The 22,012-nt window shown below is 32.8% G+C and overlaps 1 protein-coding gene across 4 annotated transcripts in view; it reads left to right on the plus strand.

Annotated features, from left to right (window-relative positions):
• Cog1 (conserved oligomeric Golgi complex subunit 1) overlaps positions 1-22,012 on the plus strand; it is a 348,144-nt gene that overhangs the window by 288,151 nt on the left and 37,981 nt on the right. For all 4 annotated transcript variants that reach the window (XM_085819219.1, XM_085819218.1, XM_085819217.1 and 1 more), the window contains exons 20-21: positions 4,224-4,295; positions 6,527-6,647. In XM_085819219.1, coding sequence (XP_085675345.1) covers positions 4,224-4,295; positions 6,527-6,647 — 193 coding nt within the window. The remainder of the gene's footprint in view (positions 1-4,223; positions 4,296-6,526; positions 6,648-22,012) is intronic.

Raw genomic sequence — 22,012 nt, forward strand, 5'->3', positions numbered from 1 at the left:
AAATTACAAAAATAGCTAATTTGGAAAATATCGAGTGAATAACTTAACATCTAGTGTTCAAAATGTATCAAACAAATGAGCTTAGTGATAAGTCTTTCTAATAACATGAATTTGTTAAAATAATGAAATATTGAAGATAAGTAATGAGTTGTTTTTTATGCACAATCTTTTAATATTATGGATGAAAATTCCAAAAACGTAGAGAATTATTCCCAGAAGAGATAAGCTAGGAGTAAGAGATGAATAAATTTGAGAAAAGTATTCCTGATCATGGAAGCAAATACTGGAAGCTATCTATTGAGACAGTAGTGTAAGAACCATGAAAAGAGTATCCTGTGAACATTTTGAAATTGTTTAGAAGGCAAATCAAACTGTAAATGTATGAAAACAAAAGTCAAACTACTACTTCACAGGGTTTGTCTTTGATTTTTTTTCGAAAATTACTTTTGAAAAGTATTTAAGCTCAGTCGAAATTTATGAAAGGTCCTTAATTTTGCTCATTTGATAATCTTTCTTTTATGTCATTCTGAGTAAGAATTAAGAATTGTGATGAATATGTAATTCAAACCATGTGGTTTGTAATGGAGCCATCAGAACACCCATCCTCATTGGAATGAATGCTTCAAAGTGCCTATTAGTTTTTCACCTAGGCTTTCAAAATAGAAAATCAACATGAATATATTTTCTCTGCATTGGTAAAAAATTTTCTTGGACATTACTGAGATTGTAATATTAATGTGTTTGTAATATGACACAAATAAATTAAATCTTTAATAATAGATTATAAGAAGTGAAATTTCTAAGGAAAATTTGATTTCTGTGTTTGTAATGGTATGTTACAAATATATTAAAAATTTTTTTTGTTGTGTTCAATACCTAGATTGAATTTTGTTTTATTTATAACAAACTTTACTTAATACAGTACAAAGTCTGGAATCTGGATGTCCAATATCCAAAATGATCTCAGATCCAGATTTCAGAATCACCAGCTCATGCAGGGAGTTCCATTTCTTAATTTTACTTCGGCAGTGATTCCAGCCTGACGATTATTTTTTTTTTCCATCACCGTATGACTGTCAGTGCATTACAGCTTGAGAAATAACTCAGCAATGTCTAAAAAAAATTTTTTTTTAAATTTCTAATGTTGGTAACTGAATGCCGAAGCTTTTATGTTTACATTAAACTTGGCAATGATTATAGGCTGTGAAGTGTCAAGTGTGTTGACAGGAGAAATTTAACAGAAATTTCTTTCCACATGCAAAAAATTAGATTTTTTTAAAAAATGATACTCATAGGCCAAAAGATTACATTTAGTGATGTATGAGTTGAAACTGATTTGTTTTCAGTTAAACCAAGGATCAATGACAGAGCTGCTGTGGCTGCACCAGGCAGCAGAATTAGGGCAGGCAAATTTTTTAGAATGTAGTTACTTTTAGAAGCTCTAAAAAACAAAATTAAGGGATGGGAAAATTTTTAGAATTAAGAGGGTTTGGGGCAGCAGAATTTCAGACGCACAGAGATTGCATGGGGCTGCCAAATGTGTAACCCTAGCCCTGGATAAGCCTTAAGTATATGTGAGAATTATTTGTTTGGGGAACTCTGATAAGCCTTAGTATGCACAGGAAATAGGTATAATTATAATGAATAACTAATTCAAGCTTAACTTTGTCAGTGTGAGATAGAAGCAAGACAAAATTTAGCAGAATATGTCTTTAGTCGCCAATTTCGTGATACATCACCAATAGTATATGGTGGGTGCTAGCTAAGCTTTATGATGACGTCCGCAAATTTGAAGGTGTTCAATCATTATAAACAAAAAGTGAATCTTTTCAATTAATGGAGTTTTTAAAGAAATGTGGAGAAGTTGTGAATGAAGATGATGAACAGACGTTCTTCAGTGCAATTACAGTGCTCCAATCATTGATCAACTAACAGATGGTGAAATCTATTGTATGGCTCTACATCCAGGAAATATTGCTTCTGATAGTGAAGCAAATAACAGACAAGTTGTTGATAATGAAAAAATTTTGATTGACAATTTAGTGGGAATTCTTCTCATGATAATTACAGTACTTTGTAATTGCACAATAAATTGTGTCTATCTATACAATTAAGGAAAAAATATTAGCACAAAAAACGATGCAACTTAAAGTTACATTGAAAGATATGTTTAATAAAGGAAACAAATATTGAGCTATTTTTCATAAATTTTGATTCCTTTAAGGCTTTAAATGCTGTATTATTTCATAAATTACTATTTCATATTTCTAATTTTATAATTTCTACATGTCATCTTACTAGGTTTAAATTGATGATCTGTTATCCAAAAAAATCCCAAATACAGATTCACCTAAGTTCCACAGACTGGATTTTGGGCTTGTGTGTAGCTAAATAATAGAAAACATGCCAAGGAAAACTAGATTAAACAGTTTTAGGTTTTGGGTTTTGTTACTGATTTTATCCCTGAAATAAATTTTAAATACAATTATTTTCAAATCTATAATAAATTAAAATTTTAATGTGAATATGTATTTATTGATTAAATTACTTTACTTTTATGACATTTGCAAGTAAATATTGCCTATTAAACTGTAATGATAATGATGATTGTAATCTAAACACTACTATAATTTGAACTCTAAAAACTATTTAAAAGTGTCTGCTGGTTTGAACATAAAAAGAGTAATACATTTTAAGGGTTCACTGATCGCTCATAAAATAGGAAAAATAACTGTTTACAGCTGTGCAATAGTAATAAGGTTTGGTGTATTTGACTATGGGAAATCATGTAAGGTCTATCTGTCTAAGTGCAAGGATACCTTCATGAAGGAAACTGCCTTGTATCCACATTACATAGGGGGGGGGGGAACTATGACAATGCCCATACAGCTAGCCTATTTGCAAGTTTATCCCTTGGCTGATGGTGGGCAAACGAAAAATTTAAAAAAAAAAAAAAAAAAAAAAAAAAAGAGTAAAAGTATAGTAAAAACAAAATTTCATATTCTTCCTGCGGGCATGAACTTCTGAATTATAAATCTTGGTTTTTGAGAAAGTAAATAAATTTGTTTCCATGTTAATCAAATGCAAGACTAATGATATCAGAACACATAACCCTTTTTTTTTTTTTTTTTTTTTTACTTAAGTCTTTGCCTAATTTTTTGCCAGTTTGTTAATACATTATTAATGCATAAATGTCCAAAAAAATTAATACTTTAGAAAGCAGTTATCAAAATTTGATACTAATACCAATTTAAAAAATTCATTTGAAAATTTGAAAATGTTACATCAAACTTCATTTACTGTTTTATTTCTTTCAATATCTAAACATTTTTATTCTTTTATAAATAACAGAATGTTTTTATGTGACTATCAAAATCTAATTATAATGCCAAATTAAAACCAAAAAAAAAAAAAAAAAGTTCATTTGAAAACTTCTAGAATATTGTGCAAATCATCATCAATTGTTTTATTTCTTTAAAACATGTTTTTAAATATTTATTGGGTTGTAAATAGAATAATACTTTTTAATACTTTAATTCATCTCAAATTTATAATTTTAATGAATTTTTGCAAGAATAATTTCAGTTTAATTTATGATTAACTTCATTCATTTGCGCTTTTGCAGCTGAGGATGATGTTTCGGTAAAACCATTGAAACTAGTCCTGTGAAAATTTGAAAAATATAATCTAAATCCAGGAAATAATAGATATTTTTGTTTGTTACTTTGATCTTACCTGATTTTTGTTGTTTGACTTCTAAATTAATATTTCTTCGGCGTGTTATTGTATTTTAATAATTTCAGTATTTATTTGATGATACTGTTTTATTTATTTATTTATTTATTATTATTATTATTTATTTTATTTTTTTTTTTTTGATTTTCTGTTGCTCAAGCAACAGCATAAAATCAGTTACTTTACTATTTATAATAGTATAATTTGATTTCACTTTGTTTTTGTAAATATTTATCTTAGGCTAACTATTATGTGAGTATATATACAAATACTATTCTGAATATATAAACAAGAATTATATAGAATTGATTTATTTTGACCTGGAATATAAAATGAAATGATATTAGTAATTTGTTATTAACTTAAAGAGTATGCTAGTTAGTTGAAAGTAATATATATATATGTATGATTTATATATAACAGTAAATTAATAAATTTAAATAAAAATTAAAATTATAAAATTTTTTACTGTTTCTTTCTCTTTCTAGTTTGGCTAGCTATATTGAAACTACTCTCCTATATATGGAAAATGAAAAGCATAGTTTTGAAAACAGTTGCAGGTGAGAATATAAATACCCACACAGTATATGTACATACACATATGAATTAAAAAAATTACTTTCATAATAAAATTGAAAGAGTATTCAATTTAAAATTTTTTTAATTTAATTTCCATTGTATAAGAAATAGTATTTCAAAGCATAAAAGTATAGTTGTAAAAATAGGAAAATTATACAGTAGAACATCTCATGGCAGCCACATTGATAACCTTTGAAAGTAACTAGTAGTTTTGAGACCAAAAATAAGCACTTTTGGCCCCTTTAATGGCCAGACACTTTCTAATTAGTCCTTTGTCAGGAAGGAGAAACAAGTCACTCATTTAACTGTTTCATCACAGAGAACAGGGACAGCTGAATTACACTTTTGAGAAAGAGGTATAGAGACATTAGGTTATTTTGAAGTAGGAGATGTGAAAATGTGCAATGCCTCCGAACCTCAGTCCTCTTGAATACTCGCCAAGTGTGCTCACCATTACACCACGAAGGCATGCTAAGAAGGCAAGAGAAACACCTTATATACTCCCCCCTTTAAAGCGCGACTGGGGATTAAGGAAACTAATCATCAAATCCTGGTGGTCAAGAATCATCATCCACCACCTTATTTAGCTCGGGCGCCACTGTAGAGACATTAAGGCTATTTTGAAACAGGAGACGTAAAAACTGTCAAACTGTCAGTGCCGAGCCTAGGACTTGAATCGCGGCGCGCAATGAACTGGAAGTTGATCTGTCAGCACTATCTTTGTCTTCAGGGCAGATGTTTCTATTTTATTTGCCTTATTCATTACTAAATATAGTATTTCATCTCGAGATACTCTGTCTTTGATATGATTTAAATCAAATTCCTCGTCATTATAAATATCATGAATACACATCAAATAGTTTTCTGGTTGCAATTTTCTAATTTCGACTATGCGTAATGTATGCTTTACGCATGCGCATGTTGAAAGAAATGTTTAATAAAGTAAACAAATAAATATTAAGCTTTTTTTGTAAATTTTGATACCCTTTCGATCATAATTTCTCTTTATTTCATAAATTACGGTTTCATATTTTTAATTTTATAATTTCTGCATGCCATCTTACCAGATTTAAATTGATGATCTATAATCCAGAAAAACCGATAATCCTGAATTGCCAAAGTCCCGATGAGTCCGGGTTAAAGACTTTTGGCTGTAGTATTTTTTGGTGTGTTTTTTGTAGTAGTTATTAGTATCAGCTATCTGAATGATTAAGCTTTCTTTTACATTTGATGATAGGGAAAAATAAGCTGAAGATTTTTTATCCAAAATTTTCATTAAACATACTTTAGCTATCATATGTAATTCATTGAATAGTAAAAAAAGAATTTCATTATTTTTCTATGTGAATTCTGTTGAAGCTTTGATGTATGTTTAGTAATTGGAATATTTATTTTGCTTATTATTATAGATTCTGTATTTTTTGTAAAATTCTGGATGTTAAAAAATATTGTTGTTTATAAACCTGCTGAAGAGGGTTTGACACAGTTTTAATGTTACTGGCATATATATAAATTTCCCTTGAAGTTAATAAATTTGTTACAGAATTGTTTAATTAAATACAGGGTTAGTATAAATGATTAATTCATTTTGAAAAGATTATATTTTCAAAAGTATTACGGGTACACATGTGAAAAATATATGAAAAAAACTTAACAAGTTTTTTTCACTATTTCACCAAGTTTCCCAGATAAGTGGAATGTTGCTTCATCACTAAATATCAACTTGGTGGGAGATGAAATCTTTGTCCTCCAATGTTTCCTGCGTGTAAATGCAAACATCTAGTCGACGGACGTAGTCCTCCAGCTTTAATTGTTGCAGGAGCTACACATGGTATGGTTTGAAATGCAACCGTTGAGTCAGAATCTTCCACACAGTTTTCTGTGGTATTCTGAACATCTAGTAAATTTGCAGGACAGACATCTGGGCAACAATGCTACAAAATATATGAAATGAGCTTGATTATCATCTGAATGTGTATCGTGTCTCCAAAGCACACACTGAAAGGGGCACATACTGAATATTTGTAGAGGGTGTATAAACTTGGTGAGTTTGTGGTTCGTTTCATATATTTTTCATGTGTGTACGTAAAATACTTTTGAAAATATAGACTTTTAAAAACTTCTATATTTTCAAATTTATGCTTTATTAATAAATTTGCTAATATTGGCATCTGAAGATTAATTTCTTATTAACCTGTTTTAAATATTTCAGAATAGTATTTATGGGCCATCTTTGCCTTGGTATTGCAAATTTATGCCCACACATAAATACATGCTTATCTCCTGAAACAGTGCATGAGAAAATTAGAACAAATAAAAGACAAGCATTGAAAGTAAGTGTGTGTTTATGTTTCAATAGAAATTTCATCAAATAGTTAACTGATATAATGGAGAAAATAGTAAATTATTTCTCTTTTAAATATGAATATTAATTATTACACTGAAATTTTCTCTTTAGGTAGATGTTAAAGTGTATTTCTTTTTTATCATTAAATTGCCATTTATTTCAGCTATTATGAACAAGCATTGATATATGTATTTGTTATCTAGACTTTTTAATAAAATAAATAATGTTTTATTGTTATAAATTATATTCAGTAAGTTGCAATAGGATTTATATTTTCCTTTTGAAAACATTGTAATATTCTTTTACAGATATCTTTGATTATTTTATCACTAAGTTTTTTTTTTTTAAACTTAAGATAAAAATTTAAATTGTACTTGTTTTTAAAAATTTATAGGTAATTATTAATACATTTAAAATACTATGGATTACATAACAAATTGTAGTTGTGATTACTATAATTAAATATCATTGCTTTGTTTTAGCTACAAGCTTTGTTTCATTGCTTATAATTAGGGCAGAAATTTTTTTTGTGTGTGAGAAATGAAGCAAAACTTGGATGTCTTTATGATCCTTTGATTCTGTGTGCTGCAATTGTCAAAAGCTTTCCTGTTTCTGTGAAATTATCAATCTTCATTATAACTTCCCACAAGGACAGATGGCCACTCCTGAATGGGAGGAAAACAACAAATATAAGATGAAGAAAAGAAAATAGAGAAATAACCAGATATCTACAAATAAGAATATTTGCACGAGTAAAGCTAATGCTGTATTTAAAAGGGGAGAGACATTGAATCTCTGCAATGACTTAGGCAGTGGGCTAAAAACAAAGATAGTCAAAATACCCTTTCCAATCTGATAAATAAAAATTGTATCAATACAATTCATTCTTCTAAGATTATGAGTAAAGATGAATTATAAGAAAATCCTTCACAATAAATCTTATTACAAAAAGAAAGCTGGATTAAAAAAGTATACATCCATCAGTGCTATCACAGGGTTTGACAAGGTTTGCTCCAAACAAAAGTTCTTAATAGGCAGTTAAAAGTGTAACTAAGAATATAGCATCTGAATATATTCATATGAATATACATTATTTGCATTCATTGAAATATCCATCTAAATGAAAATAAGTTATTGATAAATTTGTTAATTTGTAGTTACCGAGGATAAATTTGTTAATTTCAAAGATGATATAATTCAACAAGTTACTGTAGAATAATTTGAAATATATATATATAATAGTATTGTAACCACTCACTGTAATGAAAGCAGACTTAGAAGTATTGATGTTATAGAAAAATTGATTGCACAGATACATAGAAATATTGATAGCATAGATAGGTAGAATGTTGAACCCATTATGAATAGCAAAAATTTGATTGCATAGAATGTTGATCCATAATGAATAAGAAATTGGCAATTGAGGCAGATTAAATCTTCACTTCTATTTTAGTAAATGTGTTGTGGCCACATACAACTTGGCATACTAGTTGTGCCTATTTCAAAATGTTTGCATTTTTGGCAGCTCTGCAGAAAGAAGAAATCTTAATTCAGAATGAATTAATTTTGGTTCTCCGTGTATTTGATTGGTTTGAACAGCTAATAATAATTTTACTGCCGTAAAATTATTATTATTAGCTGTTTGAGTTTTGGTTCCATTTATGTCATTAATGTTATGTAAGAGTTTTATGATATGGATTAGTCTCAAAATGATACAGTGCAGAAAATGATGACTATTTTTAGAATAGAGAGGGAAATGCCAAATTAAGCATTAAGGGACTATTGCTAATTTCAGTTATTATTTATCTTTACATATTTTTAATCTTACACACTCACACATATATATAGACATGTAGCAATAAAATATCTACTTTCTTATAGTAAATTAACAATAGTGAAATTTGAGCATGTTTCCCTCTTCATCCTCTTTATTCATGACGAGCTTCTTCCAGTTTCATCACGGTTAATTGTAATAAAACTGGAAGAAGCTTCATTGTAATAACTTGGCATGGAAAAGGGATGTGTCAACTAGAAACTTGCAGAAATACAGTTCAAAATAATTTTTTTATTAAAATTAAATGGTTTTCTTAAGCAGTCCAAAATATCTTTTTATTCTTGATCTTCAGAAATAATCATGCTGCTTCATGATTTTGGAACAGAATGAAAGCAATTTTCATCCCACAATTTGAACTGTATAATTACATCATGATGAAAAAGAGGCAGCAAGCAAAAAAGAAGGGCATCCAACGAGAGAACCAAAGATAGCGAGACTGTGCAGCAAAGACCTTTTATACCAAAGTATGATTACATTAAACACATTACATTTTGGTCCACATTACAAGAATATTTAAATTAAGCAAATTAAATTTCAGATACATAACAGATTAATATTTAGATAATGGATTAAAATTTCATTGCATTTCAGGAATTGCACAATAGAGATGATGATGAATAACATTTCAGAATAATAGGAAGTAAAAGTTATATTAGAATTATATCAGGTTATATTACATTATCATATATGCTTTGCTATTTTTAGAATGAAGAGGGCAACAAGCTCAAATTTAAAAGAGGAGTTAAAGCGCTATTGTTAATTTATTATTAGAAAGGTAGATATTTTATATTTTACACAACGCACACATATATATTGGGTTGTTCGGAAAGTAATTTCGTTTTTTTGGGGGAACATGAAAGACAATTTTCGTATAATGAATAAATATCTTATTAAATTATATATTGGCCATTCTGGTCCAACAGCTTTTGCCATCTTTATGGCAGTAACATGATTCCCCGCTCGTAAAAGTTTTGGTCCTTGCTGGCAAAAAACTGATTCAGGTGGTTTTTGACATCTTCATTTGAGGTAAAGGTTTTACCATCCAAAAAATTTTGCAGGGACCGGAACAAATAATAATCGGAAGGCGCCAGATCTGGAGAATATGGTGGGTGTTGCAGTATGTCCCATTCAAGCTGTAAAAGCTTTTGGCGAGTGACCAAACTTGTATGAGGTCTCGCATTATCCTGGTGGAACACTACACCCTTCTTGTTGGTTAATTCTGGCCTCTTCTGTTTAAGTGCATCATTCAATTTGTCCAGCTGATGACAATAGACTTCCGAATTAATAGTTGTATTGTCCGGTAAAAGCTAAAAAAAAAAAAAAACGATTCCTTTGAAATCCCACCAAACGGACAGCATCACTTTTTTTTGGTGAATGTTGGCTTTTGAAACGCTTTGAGCCGGTTCATCTTTTCTGCTCCATGACCTCTTGCGTTTCACATTGTTGTATACGACCCATTTTTCATCCCCAGTAATAATCTGCTTCAAAAATGGATCATTTTCCTGACGTTTGAGGAGTGAATCACACACGTCAACGCGGCGACACAAATTTCGCTCCATAAGAACATGGGGCACCCACATCGAGCTTCGAGGTTAAGCCCAGGCCTTTCAAGTGGCCATAAGCAGTCGGATTCGACAAATTTAACCTCTCACCGATCTCTCGTGTGGTTATTTGCCGATTTGCATCAACTAATGCCTTTATCGCATCTTTGTCAGCTTCGACCAGCCTTCCAGACCGTGGTGCATCTTCGACATCAAAATTGCCAGGTCGAAACTTTGCAAACCAGTTCTGGCACTGGCGTACTGTTAACACGCCTTCTCCATACACATCTGTCAATTTTTTTCTCGCTTGGACAGCATTTTTACCTTTTCTGAAGTAAAAAAGTAAAATATGACGAAAATGCTGCTTATTGCTCTCCATATTTAAAAGGGCACCAACCAAAAACTACTGCGTAGAATTAATAGAACTTTTTCACACACAAGCCTTGTAATATCAGCTCTCAAGACATGTAATGGTTATGCGGCTTAAGTGTGAAGTTGGTTTCGAAAAAATGTAATTAAGTCCTCTGACGGGAAAAAACGAAATTACTTTCCGAACAACCCAATATATATATCGTAGTGTGTATATGGGTTCATAAAGATTGAATGTATACAGGTCTGATGATAGGTTGATAAAAGTAATTTTATCAGAAGGAGCACAGTTCCTTCACAGTTCTGTGACTTTTCGCAAAAGTAGTCATACTACTCTTCACAGTATCACAATGTGCACTGCGCAAAAATAAAAAAAAGGGCGGGACAGTTCTAAATCTTCCGTTCTACTATACCGATTGACAAAATTCAAATTGCGTTTTTCATGTCTTGAAAGCACGACTTGGGATATGTATTAGATTTATATATAGCATTGTTCTAACATAGGTATTTTGACACAAAATTTATTAAATGCATGTGGATGAATTTCTTTTATCATATTTTAGGCACTGGTTTATGTTTATTTGGGGGGGGGAGGGTGTAATGAAAAAGCTAGAACTTGTTTAAAAATAGAGATATTTGCTATGCAGAACAGCCATCATCTATTGCGACTTAGGATATATATTAGATTTATATATAGCACTATTCTAACACAGGTATTTTGACACAAAATCGGACTTTTTCTGAAATAACATACCATTTTTTTTCCATATTTCAATTCTACGACTCAAATTATGCCAAATTACCAAGTTTTATAAAAATTGCATGGGTAGTTTTTAAAAAATCAACTCTCAAAGTTTTAGCTCCACAATGTTAATTGAGTTTGCTTTATATATTTATTAATCACTGTTTTTTTATTAAGCTTATTTGATTCTTCCTTTCACATTTTGAAATTCAGGTTCATTCCAAATAAAATTCACCCAACTTTATGATTCATTTTTAAAATTTGTATTTTAAAGTAACTTTTATAAATTTTTCAAAAAAATTTTTGAATTATAATCTATAAAATTTTTACCATTATCTTAAAGTAGACATACTATTTCTAAGCATACTTGCTATTACAGTTTTTTATTCAAAATTTCCAGAGATATACGTGAATTTATATATTGGCACGTTATGAAATTTGGCATATTTATTGAAAGTGATAAAACATCAAATGTGGTTTAGACACTTTGCTAAAATTATTTGAAAGAAGGAATGATGGGGCTTTTTCCTGCTCATGCACAGTGTAAAAAGGCAGAAATGAGGTGCCTTTTTTTCCACTCTGCCATAATGGAAGGAAAAGGAAAATTGGTTGCCATATATTAAGAAGTTTGCCAAGTCGCCTTGTGGCGCAAATGGATAAAATTGCACCATGATAAATTTTTGAATTTCTTCATAAATTTCGCATCAAATTTTACAAAATTAAAAATTTAGGCATAATTTGAGTTGCAGAAGCGAAATATGGAAAAAAAAAAAAGTCCGATTTTGTGTCAAAATACCTATGTTAGAAGAATGCTATATATAAATCTAATATATATCCCAAGTTGTGCTTTCGAGACATGAAAAATGCAATTCGAATTTTGTCAGTCAGCACAGTAGAACAGGAGATATAGAACTGCCCCCTTTTTTTTGTGCAGTGTACAATCAGTAGTTACACTTCAAACTACTAAGAGCATTAAACACAGTGCTATGCAAAGCCATCTAGAGACCAAAGCTAACCCAGAGGTATCTCAGTGCTCTGAACTCGCTCTCAGCTAATAGCTCTATCCGAGAGCAAATGCTTTCTCCGGCTTATATAGTTTTCACCTGGCCGCCGACAAATTTCTAGTACTTCTTGAAATAACTGGAAGGCATAGGAGAACGGGCATGTTTACTGTTGCATATAAAAGCAATTACATGTATTCAATTACAATACCTATTACGATAATACAGGGATCAGACTAAAATGGCGCCAAGTTTATCAACTGTTGTCGATTTTCACCTAGTTTGGCTACAAAAATTCATTGCCAAACCATTGCCAGCATGCTGATGTCTCTCCAAATTAGCAAGATAGTCATTTACTCAATGTTGACTTGCTTTGTGCTCTTACTTTTTCGGAAAGCTTCACTTCTTTAGATTTTCATGTTACATTCATTATGCAGAAAAAATATAACATTTTCTCATGTAATTGCATTAAAATCATCTAAGCACAGAATTCATAACAATATATATATTTTCCTAGGAGATAGACCAGAAACTACTTAATAAATACATTCATATTTACTTACTTAGCAGCTTTAGTGCAGGTTTTAGGCTTTTTAAGTCCAAAATTGAAACAACAGCCGTACATTGATTATTTATAGATATTGCATCATTTCTAGATCAGTCTATGTCACATGGCTTGCACAATGCTGATGACATAGCTAATTTAGAACCTGAGCTCAAAATTTTGAGAGCTGAAACTTGCCTCTTAGTAAGCAACCTAAACTAAAACATTCTGTTAGTGAGCCTCCATACTGGATAATTTTTCACTTTTGCTTTTACCTGTGTTGCTGCTAGGACGACTTCGCTCATTTTGCTTCGGTCAGCTTTTGTTTATTCTAAAAATATAAGCTATATAAAATTGTGGGGTGCATAGTGCACCCAGAATGATGATGTGAAATGAAAATAATTTGTTCTCAGAATTTATAATCCTGGAATAAAATTATATGTGGAATTTATGGCTATATAGTCAATTTATGGCTATATTTATGGTCTTCGAGTGTCATCTTTCTAGTCTCTCTTTCCTAGTTATAATGCAAAGAACTATTGCTAATCTGTTACATTCTCCAAGCCATCTTATCATATATAAGTATATATATGTAATATATACAAAGTCAGAAGTAACTGAAGAGCAGGAATTTTGTTGGCATAGAGGTGTTGATCCATAATGACTAGGAAATTGGAGGTGAATGCAGATTAAATCTTCAGTTTTATTTTCAGCAACATGTTATGGCTACACACAAGTCGGCAGAATAAATGTGACTGTTCCAAAACGCTTACATTTTTGATAACTTTGTAGCAAGAAAGCAGCAGCAGACAGACAGCAGTCTCGCTAGGCCAAAGCGTGGAAAGCAAGTGCGTTATGTTCAGGATGAAATCTTAAGTCAAACTGAGTTAGTTTTGGTTCTCAAAGCATTTTGATTAGATAGCTAATGTTGCTGTAAAATTATTATTGGCTGGTTGGGTTTTAGTTCCATTTACATCATCATAATTACGTAAGAGTCATATGACATAGAATTTTCTCGAAATGATGCAGTGAAAATAGCTGTTGCTATTTTTAGAATAGAGAAGGGAAATTAATTTACGCTGCTAATTTAATCTTTTACATATTCTTTATTTTTGTTACACAGTACACACACACAGACACACATATATATATACGCATACATACATACACTGATGAGCTAAAACATTATGACCAACCCCATATCCCACATTTTTCAACGAACTTGTCTGAATGATGTGGAGGGCACATGATTAAGTGGGAATGGTATTTAATTGCTGCTAGAGAAGGTAAGGACTCATTCTTGCACTTACTTTTGTGAGTGATGGGAAAGGCTGCTGATCTAAGCAAATTTGAGAGTGGGCAGATTGTAATGGCTCGAAAACTTGAAACGAGTACCTCTGAATATGGTAGGTTTTTCTCTGACTAGTAGATTGTTCATGATATGACATTTTTAGTATTTATGCAAAATGGATAAACAACAGTGAAACCAGCAGCAGATGCAAAAGTCCATGTATCATGAAAGACTAAGTACGGCAGAGACTGTCCTGCTCGGTACAGCAAAATCAGTGCCAGACAGTATCTCAGCTGACAGCCCAATACACTGCTGGTCCAAGCATAAGTGTTCTGGAACACAGTTCAGCAGACACTATTGGATATGAGACTGCAGAGCAGATGTCCCACCTTATGTGCCTCTGTTGACCAAGTGTCATTGTCAACTTTGCTTACAGTGAGCACGGGAACATTGAGACCGAACCATGAATAAGTGGAAGACAGTTGCCTGGTTGGATGAATCATGATTTCTCATTCATCGTATTGATGATTGTTGTCAGGGTGCACAATTTCTAGGCGAACAGTTGCTTCCATGCTGTACAGCAGGTCATATGCAAGCTGCTGCTGGTGGTACTTTGCTTTGGGAGATGTTGTCATGGATGGCTCTGGAACCCGTATTTGTGGTGGAATAGACCATGAAAGCTGCAGACTATCTGAACATAATTATGGATCAGTAGCACCTTTACATGGTGTCTGTCTTCCCAATTGGAATTTGGAATCTTCCTGCAGGACAATGGCCCATGTTACAAGAATTGTGTTAGAGTTGTTTGAGGAGTATAAGGATGAATTCCAATTAATGTCCTGGCCACTTAACTAGCCAGACCTTAGCCTAATAGAGCACATTTGGGATGTCATGGAGTGGAGCTCAGTGCTTAAACACCACCACGTCAGAATATCTTGACTTTGTGTGACCGCTGGTTAGACATTTGGTACAACTTGTCTCCTGACATCTACCAAGAACTTGTGGCATCTATGCCAAGGCGAGTTGCAGCTGTTTTGCAGGCCAAAGGTTGTGCAACGTGTTATTGGTCATAATACATTGCTTGACATTGAAAATGCAACACCAAGAAGAAGTGGTTAGAAAGTGATGAAATTAGGAAAAAAGAAAGAGACAGCAAGCAGCAATAAGTGATCTTTATTTCAAAATGATAGAATACAGAGCGAGAATGGTGTCAGCTCAGTAGAATATAGGACCACCGCGGACAGCGATGCACGAAGAAACACGTCTAGGCATATGCTAGTCTGACTGACTCTTACCGCAGTCAGTAAGAGTGCGGATGGTGTCCTGAGGGATGGCTCTCCATTCCCTTTCAACCATTTGCTACAGTTCGTCTTCTGAACGAGGCAGGAGCAGAGTCTGCAAACGGCGTCCAATCACATCCCACACATGTTCGATTGGTAACAGGTCAGGAGAGTACGGTGGCCAGGAAAGCATTTGTATATTTGCAGAGCATGTTGGCAGATGCGAGCACTGTGTGGTCAGGCGTTATCCTGCTAAAAAATTGCATTAGGCAGCCCCTGAAGGTAGGGGATTGTCACCGGCCACAGTACATTATCCAAGTATCGCTTAACTGTCATAGTGCCCTGAATACAAACTAGAGGTGACCTGGAATCATAGGTAATGGCGCCCCAAACCATTATGCCACGTTGTTGTGCAGTGGAGCGTTCCACAGTTACTGCCGGATTGGATCTGTCTCCACGTCGATGCCACATACGTATGCGGCGACTGTCATTGGATAAACAGAAGCGGGACTCATCTGAGAACACGACGTTTTGCCATTCTGTCATCCACATTGCTCCAGTCCAGTACCATTCTAAACGTTGTCGTCTATGCTGTGGGCAATGGCAGTCTTTTTAACGGACGCTATGAGTGCAGGCCACGCTCAACCAATTGACAGGAAATGGTTCTGATCGACACAGGAACATCCAGGGTATCTTGCACATACTGCAGAATCGCGGTACAAGTGACTTGCGGGAAAACCACAGCTTGTCGGCGCATGCGTCGATCCACACCTGCTGCCATCACTCTGGCTGCAACTGCATCCCTCCTTCTTCCCACATTTCCTTGTTCCAACCATGTTTGCCATAGCTGATGCACCATGCTCGCATCCATGTGGGTATCAGCTGTGATTTAACGTAAGGACCAACCCGCCCTTCTCAGTCTGATCACCATACTTCTCGTAAAATCGTGTATCTGCTGGAAGTGCCTTCGTTGATGGCGGCCTGGCATTCTCTCCTATTACATGTATCTTTTGGGACAGAAACCAGCTCTCTTTGATAATCCATCTGGCAGAAATAATGACACAAATATTGCCCATTTTGCACATTCCTTCCCTTATATCGTACTTCACATGCGTCAGAGAGCCGCGCATTTTACATCATTCGCATAAAGGCACATTTCCACTACTGCGTACGAACGCGTTCCATCAATTTAAGACACACCTACAGCATCCGTACAAGCGTTTCCACTGCTGCGTATCCGTACATTATTTTCATTTTCCGCTGCTAAGTGTCACTGTAATATTTTAACACCAAACAACCAATTCGCGAGTTACGACGCTAAACATCTGAATTTTTCCCACTTAAGCCAGTATTGTTTGTTTTGGATTTGATGTGGATCCTGACGTAAAACGCAGAAAAGTTTTGTTTACTAAATTCCATGTTATTGGAAATTTTTATTTCTGCTTATGAATTACGAAAGTAAAGTACGCTAGCAATTTTTAGATAAGTAAGGTAATAGTTCATATTATGAACATCATGAATTGCATAGAAGCTGAAGTAAATTTTAAAAATTTCTTTGCATTTCCAGAAGCCTTAAATATTAATGAAATAATATATATATATATTATTAAAACTAAAATGTACTGTTATTGAAAAAATAAACAAATAAATAAATAAAATAAAAAAGTTAAACAAATTAAAAAATAGTTGGTACTTTAAAAATACAGAGCAACTGTAAAGAAAGGTTCACAATATTTACACAAAATTTGCTATGCTTGTATACCGCTGACTTCAGGGTCATAGGTGGATAATTTATTAGAAATCTCATTTGTTTCAGAATGCACTATGGGCAGTTATATTTTATGCATAATCTATAAAATATTATTTTTACTTTAAAAAACTTTAATTCATATCTCTTTTTATAGAAGTTATTAAAATAAGCTTTTTCTCTTTATATATACACACATTAGGTAAAGAGAATGGAAATATTTAATTAATTAATTCTTACGCTTTTGCTGGAGAGGACTGAATTTAAAAGCAATTATTATAGATATTTTTTGTTAAAAAATGTTTAGGGCATTAATACTGTCTCATGTTAATTGGTAATGAAAGTTTAGAGCCGTAAACATCCCAAAGTCTGAGCACATGTATGTACATTCACATAAAAGTGAAACAAAAAGATATATATTTATATATATGTGTACAGGGTTTTAAAAGTATAAATAGTAAAGTTAAATAATTCTCTTGCGCCATTGCTGCAAGGAATGAAATTTTAATTTAACAAACATTCTCTATTCGTAAAAAGCAAATTTAAAGTTAATTAAATTTAAATGAAATTTAATACAAACAAATAAATGATTAATTATTGCTACAAACTAATCTACAATATAGTATCAAAATCCATGAATAAATATATAATTCCAAAAATATAGAAAAATGCATAAGTGAATAATAGGATAAATAAATTTATAAAAATGCATAAGTGAATAATAGGATTAATATATTTTTAGAATTATATATTTATTCATGGATTTTGATACTTGCACTTGATTTTGTTGGCTTTAGTTTTCCACATGCAAATTTTGATAGGAGGTCGATCGGCGGTAAGCTAACGTGGTTGCCGCTGATTGGCCGATGACGTCAAGATCGGCGAGTTGGCCAAGTATTATATATATGTACGCCGGTATCGGCGAATGTCTTGTTCTCTTTTGTTATTACGAGTTAGCATAATGCTAGTTTGCTTTCAATCAAATGATTTTAAATGTAAAGGCTACAGTGTTAGCTTATTTTATTTTATTTACGGAATAAAGCATGAATTTGATTTAGATTAGTCTTAGCTTTATTTAAGCGAAGCAAAATATGCTTTGCCTTTATCACCACTGCCAACAGGGTTATGGGCTCAGCACCAACAGCTAATGGGTCATCCAATTCAACTCAGCATTGAAGGAATGTAGGTGAAGAGGGCCGTTATCAACAAAAAGGAGTTGACCTGTCTTAGAAGTTTGTTCAAGTCGTTGTGCTTACACTGAATTGAAGATGTCATTACTACCTGAAGGTTTTGAGCTGTTAAACCATGACAACTGGGATCGATGGAAAGTCGACATGAAAATGCTGTTACTGGATAGAAATTGTTGGAGCTTCATAGAGGACAAAGAAGAAAAATTAGATAAAAGTGCAACAAGGCGTGAAAAGCAGGAGTTCACACTGAGAGAGAAACAGAGCCTTCACTACATTATATTACGGAATTAAAGCCGAGTTCAGGCCACTGATACAAGAATGTTCAAGTGGTAAAGAAGCATGGGAAATTCTACAGAAGCAATTCGAACTCAAAACAAGAGCAAGGATAATTCAGTTACTGGATGAATTTTTTAGTATTAGATATATACCAAATGAAGAAATAGGATTATTCATCGCAAGGATAAGAATGACTGCGAAGAAGTTGGTCACAACTTGGCAGATCTTTTTAAAGGATTCCAGGCAATAAGGAGATTACCCCAGGAATACTCCGGCATTGTACAGTTGATCTATAGGTGGAAGGACGAAGATTTTATGCTGGAAAGAATTGCTGAAGAGCTGGTAAGGGAAGAAAGCTGACTTCGCCAGGTAAATGCCGATTTAGAAGACAGCAAGGTAAGCATGTTTAATACTATTGATTCAAATGCAGCGAAAGATAAAGTTGAAAATAAAACTAAATCTAAGAAAAAGATGGGGAATATGAGAATAGGACCTTGTTTCAGATGTCATAAATTTGGGCACTTAATAGCTCAATGTAAAGAAAATGTAAGTAAAAATCAGAAGTTTAAAATAGACGATAAAATTGGACATTTTAAAGATAAAGAATTAATGTTAGTAGAAAATTATGTAACAACTACAGATAAAGGAAGTAACACAGATAAATTTAATTGGGTTGTAGATACTGCAGCTACAACTCATTTCTGTAATAATAGAAATTTAATGACAAATTTCGAAGAAATAAATGATATACGTATGTCTTTAGCTGTAGGAAATTGTGAGAGTAAAGTACTAGGAAAGGGTACCGTCAAATTTGCAGTAAAAGTAGGCAATCGAATAAATTGGATTGAGTTAGATAATGTGTTATATAATCCAAATCTAAGAAGAAATTTATTATCGGTAGCAAGGTTAGACAGGGTTGCCACGCTACCTGGAAAACCTGGAGAACCGGGAAAAGTCAGGGAATTCGAAAATTGACCAAATTATTCAGGGAAAAGTCAGGGAATTTAAGTATTTTTGTCAAAATCTGGAAAAGTCAGGGAAGTTCATACAACGATCCAGCCAAAAAAGCGATTTTTGCTCCGACGTCGGAAGAGGTAACTTTTTTGGCGAATTATGTATCACGTGAGTGTCATTCGGGTAGCTGGCATAGAGCCAATTTTCGCAGCTCCAATTTGATTGTCTTTTAGAAAGACAAAGCAACTTTTGGTTTCCAATATTCTCGAGAATCGCATGTGCAGTGCATGAACTAAAGAAAGTACCTGTTCTCGTATAAAACAAAATGGGTTTAATCCAGTATACGGTACCATGGAGGTTAGAATCAAAGAATATGTATTGTAAAGAAGGAAAACCTCTCTGCAACAGACGTGGCTGTGGCTCCGTTCCATCATAGAGGGAAAACAGCTGTGCATGTCTGATATATCTGTTGCCAAAGCTCGAAACCGGTGTCGAAGTTCGAAGGTCACGTTATCAAGAGTTCATAAAATGAATATCGTTTAAAATTTCTTTAACCACTTGCGTTAAAAAGACGTGCCACGCACGTCAAGATGCTTTTGTCTCAAACCGCGAGCGACGTGAACACGTCGATAAGCATTTATCGCAAAAATGAAAATAACGTGGTGCACACGTCGCCTAACAACGAGATTGTTTATTTCTCGAGTTACAGCTCTGGATTGCACTCGCAGATGCGGAGCGGCGTAAATGAGACACTTTACCGCTTGTTATATTGTAGCGCACGGCACCGCAAACGTGAAGTTTAGTCTTAGCGCAAGTGGTTAAACTCTAAAGGAAAAGAAAATATTTTTTGGCGCAAGTAAATTAATTCATGGATTAGTTATTTTCAGGGAGGAAAAAAAAAAAAAAAAAAAAAAAAAAAAAAAAAAAAAAAAAACTACGAAAATCCGTTTTTAAAATTATTGCGAAAAATCCAAGAAGAAACGTCCTTTGATAAAACGTTTCTTCTTGGATTTTTCGCAATAATTTAAAAACGGATTCTCGTAGTTTTCTTTTTGTCAAAAAGCGTTTCTTCTTAACACGTGTTTCTCAATTTCCTGTACACATCACGGAGAGGGAAATTCTGGCCGCCAGGTTCCGTCGCCAAATCCCTTGGCAAATTTTCCCTCCGCATTCTAACGGGTAATAGCATTTTACTTGTATGGAACCTTTTCTTCTTTACATAGACGTTCTTTGTTTAGAATAATAATGGGATTTTGCGACATCATGATGCGCAGTAAACGGGTCATTTTGGTCTTGGCGACAATTTTCAAAATCGTGCCAAAGCCTTACCGTATACTAGAATTTTACCGCAAAATCTTTTTAAACCTTTTTTTTTCTTTTTAATAAATACCTTGCCATTTTTCAATAAAATAAAAAAATAGTAATCAGTCATCTAGGCTAGCCATGTAATATAACTATATTTGCTAAAATATCGTTGATTATTCTAATTCAATTTTTAAGTAATTATTTTTATGTTATTCATATAATTTAATGTCGCTTCTTCCCTCTAAATTTATTTATTATTAGTAAATAATATTTCCAAATTTCAGGAAATTTTCTCTGGCATAATCCTGAAATTAATTATAGCAGTATGATGACATACCAAATTTAATACAAATTTAATGCACATATTTTTTCCTTATGTATGCTGCGAAATAAATATAAAATACCTCAATTTATTAAAATAGATTTCTTTCTCTCGTTTAGCTGCAGAATGTCTGCAAAAAAAGCCTTATTTTATTCCAGATTGGGAAGATTCTAATTTCAATCTTCAGTGGAGAAAACAACAACTATTATAATTATATTTGTGTTTTCAAGTGTTAAGGTGCCTTTTAAGAACATACCTCACGCAAATTAAATTTACCTAAAATCTAACCTAACTGTATAGCATTGCATTGTGATTTATAAGGACCGGATTAGCCTTGTGTTGAACTGGTGATGATCATGAGTAATAATTAAATAAAACATACATTTGTTATCCAATATATATATCTTAAATTTTATTAAGTTTCTTAAGTGGAAAACTAAACAAAATTATCAAACAAAGTATACCAAGAATAATTAAGAATAAATGTCCTCTGGGATTTATTAAATAATTAAGTGAATTTGCTACACAATACAAGTAATACCATAATTAATTTACCTCTTAGTACAGCCAACGTACATTACGCGGATAGACTGGAATTTTCTTGAAACACACCTGGAAAACCTGGAAAAGTCAGGGAATTTCATTCTCCTGTTTGAGTGGCAACCCTGGTTAGAAAAGGCAGGTGCTCATTTTGTGATTTCAAAAGGAAAGATGTGGATATATTTTAATAATTGGGATAGATTATGCTACGCTAAACGATATGACGGACTTTATCCCGTAAAACCATTTAGATATGCAACAGGTAAAAGGGAAGCTGGTTACGGTACAGAAATTTGTTAAATAAAGTAAATGATGCAATGCTATGGCATCGGAGATTTAACCACGTAAATTTTGATTATATTAAGAAAACTAGTAAGAATCAAAGTGTAAAAGGGTTACCAGAAATTGAAAAACA

This window comes from Stegodyphus dumicola, chromosome 6, assembly GCF_044657685.1.
Source record: "Stegodyphus dumicola isolate Sdum_Otavi_A_Nest chromosome 6, ASM4465768v1".
In the NCBI taxonomy this organism is placed as follows: Eukaryota; Metazoa; Arthropoda; class Arachnida; order Araneae; family Eresidae; genus Stegodyphus; species Stegodyphus dumicola.